General features: G+C 53.4%; 1 protein-coding gene across 4 annotated transcripts in view; it reads right to left on the reverse strand.

The window, feature by feature from the left end:
- LOC146812060 (protein MTSS 1-like) overlaps positions 1-5,666 on the reverse strand; it is a 509,468-nt gene extending 503,802 nt beyond the window's left edge. For 2 of the 4 annotated variants that reach the window (XM_085619068.1, XM_085619067.1), the window contains exon 1: positions 5,282-5,666. In XM_085619068.1, coding sequence (XP_085475194.1) covers positions 5,282-5,353 — 72 coding nt within the window. In that variant the 5' untranslated portion in view covers positions 5,354-5,666. The remainder of the gene's footprint in view (positions 1-5,281) is intronic. The other 2 variants (XM_085619069.1, XM_085619070.1) reach the window with 2 other exon arrangements.
- Positions 5,667-7,222: the final 1,556 nt, after the last annotated feature.

Consider the following 7,222-nt stretch of genomic DNA (forward strand, 5'->3'; position numbering starts at 1 on the left):
GTGTTCCCATAACTCCGCCCCATAGGTACCTGCTGCTATTGCTTGTGCTTGGTTTGCCTCAAGAGCAGCGTGGATACGCCTGCAGCTACAAATCTTACAACTGCATTGGCAAACTGAGTTAGTGTGGCATCCCTTTTTAGTAAGTGTGCACACCAGGACAAGTCACACTACTAAAAGAACCCTCTCCAAAGGCCACAGGGTATGGAATAACTAAGCATCCACGGCTCTAATCCTACACCTCGCAATGTATGTCAGCACTATATACATGGTTGTTAAAGGTCTTTACTGCACGCGCTTGATGGCCAAAATTGCACTTCTGAGAATTTGTCATTGGGCTAGAATTAATATTGATCAAATCATTAAACAGTGACACTACAGCTGGTGAAGCCAGCGGGATATGGAATTACAAAGCAAGCGTACACATTTAAGTGGGTGTATATATATATATATTTTGTATTGTTTGATTAATTAAATCATTACAATTCACATGTAAAAAGTCGAATTGTAGAAAAACATTAAAGACTTTTTTCACTAGGGTTTAATTTAGGTGGGTGAATCTCAAAGGGGCTGTCTACCAATGCACTGGCACCAGAGGTCTGTGGGCGCAATAACATAGCATATTCACCTCACTGGCTGTCAAGCGTGATCAAGACAAGTCTGAAAGCACAAAAAAGTATCTGACAAGAAGATCACACAAAGGAGGCCATAAATAATCTTAAAAATACCTTGACACAAATGGTAGCGAAAAGGAACATTGCCAGACTCTGGGGAAGCCCTATTCCACCAAAACTGTCGGACCGGCAGAGTGATATGGACTGGTGTATGCTGCAGGAAAAGACTGTATATGTAGCGAGAGGGTGCCCCCGGAAGTGGGTGGAAGTGTGGTCCAACTGGAATGATTTCAGGGGGGGGGGGCATTTGCGAGCCTCCTTCCACCGCGCAGGACGGAGCAGGAGCTGTGTAGGAATCCCAACGCTCTTGTTGCTCCAGGTGCTATAGAGTGGGGTGCTGAGGTCGCCTCACCGGTACGGAGGTATTTACGGTGTTCAACGTGGTGACCCTGTTTTGGGGAGTTGGGGGGGGGCAGTTAATCGTTAGTCGCCCTTGCGCCATTGTGGTATTATCCCTATGTTTTATGGCTGTACCAAGAGAAAATGAGTCCTGCACTATCCTTCTCTAAACTGTGAGACGCTTGCACCTTATACCGCCGCCGTACCCCCGGGTTGACGGCACCGGGCTGTGTTATATACGACAAAATGCATGTGTACAAACTGCGCGGCCAGCCCGAGGGGTTGTAGGCTAACGCTGTGTATTGTGGAACACTACAATAAAGGTCTTTAAAAATTTTTTTATAAAAATACCTTGACAGAAATGTGGTAGGAGAATATGTTGGCAATGTGCCTGCAAGTTCCTTATGGACCCGACGAGCTATTTTACTGATTGACTGTAATGATAGTCCTTCAACCAGAAATCTCTTAGCAAATTATATACAATAATTTCAAAATGCATACAGTTTGAGTAAGACAGATCATAGATTGAGGTGTCATTGTCCCGGATCTAGCAGGGCAAAGTAAAGACATTACAGTAGGACAAAGAATATTTACCTATTTTACATTTGATGCTGTACAGACTTTAGTATGAGTTTTAATGCCAGCTTTAAAATGAATAATTGGTAAATGGATTATTGCAGAAGCTGCGCGGTCTGTCAGAAACGCAAATGGAGTAAAAGGGGTCGCGCTTTTCGGAAAAAAAAAATTCACGGAGCCTCAGAGTGAGAATTTGAACACCACAGTTGCTACAGCCATCCTCTCCATGAAAGTACTGTGCGCCAGAGTGCTGTGGCAAAGATAAACACTCACTCATACAGGTATACAGAGGGATGGAGGATTGTGCCCTCTTAATATGTCAAAATGAGTCTGGATAAATCATCAAACGTTTTCTTATGTTATTCGTGCTTGGTTTTTATTAGACGTTTTTCGTGAAGATGAGAAACAGACTATTGAAAGATAGCCATACAGGCTGTCGATCCTTCAATCCACGACGACTGAAGCACGAGTGAGTTCGACAGCGGACATGGGTAAGTTACTGTGATTGCCGCTGCCCGCGTCCCAAGCAGTGGGACATCAGCAGGGCAGCTTGTTAGTGGCCGCCCGTCGGAGCCTCCCCCTTTGCTGCCTCGCGCGCGAGGCTACACCCACTAAGGTATTACTCCCTATAGTTGGAGCTGGAGACGGGCCATTGGGGGGCGGGGGGCGCGGCTTGCCCCCCCTACTTAGGAGGCCCTCTCGCCCAGTTCCTCCTCTGTTTCCTGCGCGCCGCTCCAGCCTGGACACGCGATTTCCCACCCTTTCCACTTACCCCACGTGTCAGGCACAGCGCGTTTTTTGGAATGTTTTAATGTTTTCTGTTGCGTTGCAGGCGGAGTTACAGGGCGATCTGGATGCAGACGGGTACAGTAAGGGTACCTCTGCGACAGGCGGTACAGTAAGGGTACCCCTGTCCGGCACAGTAAGGGTGCCCGAGCCAAGGTCCAGGAGCCGAAGGGGGTTCTGGGAAGACCGCGACGGCGCCCCGTTAGTCCTTCGGGCGGTTGGGGGGCCTGACCAACCGGGGGTGTGCCACAACACGCTCCGCCCCTGTCGGAAGGGGCGGGAGTAGGATACAGATCACGTGACCCAGTGGATGATCTGTAAATAATTATGTGCCACACTGCCGGGCATCGACCCACCGTGTGTGCTGGCTCACCAGGCGGGCGGAGCAGCAAGGGGCTGCCTGCCCTGGATCGCCCGTAAGATAACCCAATTTTATTATCATACTATGTTGTATGAAATAAACCTGCAGCAGTTCTTCACCCACAACTAAAGTGTCAGTGTAATCATTGGGTGACGTCTGTGTATGCGTGTTGACTGAAGCGGATGACGGTGTGGTCACTATGAACTGAGCAGGCACCACGCCACGCGGGGATTCTTTTGAGCCAGGGTTGCATGATTTAATGGCCCACTGGAGAACCCCCTGATTTCAGGCGGCGGCCAGTATGAGGCAAACTTTCACGCTAGCAAAGGGTTTCCCCCAGACTGATTTATTACAATACGACGGTCTAACCGCACAGGGCGAGTGACACCCCAAGATGGCTGGTGATTGAGTGCCACTCCCACGCGGGAGGGGTGCGGCAGCAGCAGGCGGGTTCTGTATTCACACACAGTCTCTCCCGGCCACAGCCCGGAGCAGCTGTGCTTGGTGTACAGGTGTGTAACTTGAGCCGGGGGGGGGGAGAACCAGGCAGAAATCTCGCCCTGGAATCCGGGGAAGCTCCGAGAAAGGAGAACTGGCGCAGAGGAGGGGGCGAGGACAGTACGGGGTGGCGGTGTCCTGCCTGTGCTCTCAGAGTGCAGCCACAACAACAAGGACCCCCTCTCGCAGCTGGACAGAGTGAACTCTGCGGGCAGCCACAGCACGTGATTTGGTCACAAACAATTACATAAACTCCGACTTTCTAACTGGCTCAGTTCATACATATAAATGCAGAAGAAACAGTCAGGCTTGAACCGCCCATTCTAACAAAGGCCTCTCTATCCGTGAGGACAGACGCGCCCCAAGGAGATACACGACCTCACGACTCTAAACCAGGACTTGTCTCAGTACCTCTACCATCACGTCAGGCCGGCCTGTCACTCAAACCCAGCTCCGAGATTATAAACTCGTGAGAATGCACTGATCTCGATACCCAGAGTTCCCAAAGGACCCCAAAAACTCCAGAGAAATTCTAACCCTCTGCCACCCATGGGTCCCCGAACAAGATCCACCCATCAGGCGCCCTCCGCCTCCAGGTGCGCGTCTTCAAGCCTCCTCCGTCCTCCCACGGACTCGCGTACGCACGGGGCTTATAAAGTGGTATCCTAGCTACAAAGCAACGAAGCGCTGCACACCATAGGGATATAAATGAGAGCCAGAGGGGGGCCGGGAGCCAGAGAGGAGTTTGAGCTAGGGGGCTTCTCACAGCTGGACGAATGCTAGAGGAGGGAGGGATACTGCAGGAAGGGGCTGCGCGGCTGACAGAGCAACATGGGAAGCACGTCATGTGGTTGAAGGGGGTAGACAGGAGCAGGGAAGTAAGGGACTCTTTCACTGGACATACATGGGCCTTCAAATCCCAAACTCTCCTCTAGAGATGCCTAGGAGACCCCTCGTCCACAGACCTCCTAGCCCCTCACCCACCGATCCTAAATTCTCCTTACGGAGTCCTCTCCCTCTCATCCCTTCCTACAGGTAACTACCAACAGGGATTTCCAGTTCCCACACATGGCCAGACCCTCCTCCTGGAACCCCCTCCCCACAGATACTCTCTTCCAGGACTCCATTTCCCAAAGAGTTGAGAGACCCATGCTAGGCCAAGCTTTCCGCTGGAGCCCTCTGCCCATACATACTCGCCTCCAGAAGACTGTGCCCACTCAGAGACCACACCTCTTCCCATAGATACTCTGGTATAAAACTCTGCTACCCGAGACATCGGGAGTCATCGTTCTAAAGCACTCTTATAGAAACATTGCACCACACAAACTGTCACCCAGAGACCCTGTACCCCTAATACTCTCCTGCAGCACACTCAACGCTGTTGAGCCCAGGGTCACACAAGCACCATGTTAACTCAGGAACATTAATCCCAGGTACCTTTATCCGTGGGGGGGTCCTACCCCCACACTGTCCCTGTGGGAGACAATCTACCCCCATACACACTCCTCCATGGAACTATGCCCCAGGCGATCTCATCCAGAAATCTCGCCCATGGACTCTTACCAGCAACTCACTCCCCCAGGAATAACTACTCCCAAAAACTGCCCCAGGAGACTCCACTCAATCACAAGTCACAACCTATACTACCAGGACCCTAACTCTAGAGATCAGCCTCCGGGAACCGGCTACCACTACCCTTAAGGGTCCCTCTGACAGGACACCGCTCTCTAGAAACCCTCACACAGGAGACTCTGAACCCCGAAGAGACGGCCTGACCTCACACACCTCAAGAAACTAATCAAACACACCACCCACCGAGGACAGTCTCCCTCTAAATTACAGCGCCCACGGGCCCCGCATCAAGAGAGGGACCTTTGCTAATAGGCCCTATGCCGCACACCCGCTCCTGTGTGTGTGGGGAAGTGGAGAGAGGGTGTTCGTCCAGACACGGAGCGGGCCACTTCCAAAGAGAACTTCCATGCATCCTGTCCCCGGAGAGGCGCCCTTCCCCCCACCGACCCCTCTCGATGCACGCAGGAGCCTCTCCTACCTTCATGTCGCTGATGATGGTTTGGAAGAGCCCCCCGAGGGCGCTGCACTCCTTCTCCATGCCGGCATCCATATTTCGGCGCTCTCGGTGTACAATTCACAGTGACTCAGAGCCGGTGCAAAACTCCAATGCAGCTCCCCGCAGCCCTAAGCATGCTGCCCCGCTCGGGCTCTGCACCCTTCAAAAATGTGCTCCGCTCGGCTTCAGTCTCCCACCCGCGCAAGGTATCTCCTGTCCGCCGGGCCCGGCTCCCCCTGTTCCGGACTCCGCTCCCACCGGGCTCTCGTGCCACCGTTTCCCGGCTCGAGGCTTCTCCCAGGCTCTCCAGCTGCACAGGCTGACACCGCTCCCAATGTTGACGAATCCTCGTCCTCTCCAGAGGGAGGAGCCTCTGCGGCCGGAAACTACCGAAGAGCTTCGGCTGAGGGCAGAGCCCGGAGGGAATTGAAGAGTCAACAGAGATCCTCTGGGAGAAGCGAGCATGGCTGAGAGGGCACACTGGCCCTTCTGCGTCACCTTGGCAGGGAAGCTGGGCGGGTAGTCTGCTAATAACAAACCCAGTGGGATCACACCGAAGCGTGGACAGTAAGCCCAGAGACCGGCTTCGGGGTTCCACCCCTCTTCAGCCAGGATAGCTTGATTCCAGTGGCATTGGTGAGCCCGGGACCCGCGCCTGGGCATTCGCGACGCACATAGGGCGAGAAAGCAAAAGACACACACAATTGATGGACGGAATGCAGAACAAATCAAAACATTCACCCCCAGCATCGAAAGTAAAGGGGCAAGGCGCATAGCTAAAATTTTAACAAACCATTTTGCATCTGTGTTGATCATAGTACCCCCAGGGGCACCCCGCTGTCCCCCCTCCCCCATAATAGGTCACCCAAATGACACACACAAGACAGTTGGTGTTGGGTAACAATGCTGCAGGTTTATTACATAATTCCAGAATATGTAATGGGTGGGTTATCTTACGGGCGATCCAAGGGCAGGCAACCAACTGGGTCGCCTGCCCGCCTGATGAGCCGGGCAGCGCGGGAGCGATGCCCGCCGTTGCTGCCCTCCAGGGGATTCTTTCTACGATCACGTGCCGTTGGTAATTCTACTCGCGCCCCCCCTCTCGGGGCGGAGCGTCGCATAGCAAGCCCCCGGTTGTTCAGGCCCACAACCGCCTGCAGGACTAGCGGGGCGCCGACACGGCTTCCGGGACCTCCCTTGAGGCTCCTCGGTTTTGTCTCAGGCACCCCCTATGGTTCCGCGCAGAGGTACCCTTTGTACTGGCCTGCTTCCAGATCGCCCTGTAACTCCGCCACAGCCCTGGAGGCGGCCCACCGTCGCAGCCAGGGCCCCCACCAACCCGGTATAGTCTTACCTGCAACCTCTCCTATCTAGGGCTTCCTGCAACTAGCTGGAAGGGAACCACCCTTGCAAAAGGAAGAGTTGAAATTCTGCCACCTCATGACCGCGTGACAGCGCTAGCGGGACTCAAACCCTGTGAGATCCCTTATATCCACGGCACAAGACTTACCAGTGAGCTATAGCTCCTGGTGTTGTAGATGGCCCCATCTATGTCCCCAAGGCCCGAGACGCTATCCTAGGGTCTGCTGAAATAAAGGACCCGTTGGGCCTGAGAAGATGTGCCAAGAACTATTCGCCCCCCATGCGGGAAGGTTACCCCTTCACAATTCTGGGCCTGCCCGCTTAGGCTATTATGGCGAGAAGGGTTTTATTTAACCTTTGGACAGTCCCCTCTGATTGCTAAACCTGGAGCACAGGAGTGCCCCTGGCTGCCAGCGCGTGACCATGGGCAAGGGGCGACTCTTGCCCCTGCCCACCCTCCCTTATTCCTTATGGGAATTATGCCCCTACAGATCCCTCAGTGATGAAACCCCCTAGGCATACCAGCTGCGGGAATCTGACTGGCTTAAGCATTGCGCGCTG

Source organism: Triturus cristatus, chromosome 7, assembly GCF_964204655.1.
Source record: "Triturus cristatus chromosome 7, aTriCri1.1, whole genome shotgun sequence".
Lineage (NCBI taxonomy): Eukaryota > Metazoa > Chordata > Amphibia > Caudata > Salamandridae > Triturus > Triturus cristatus.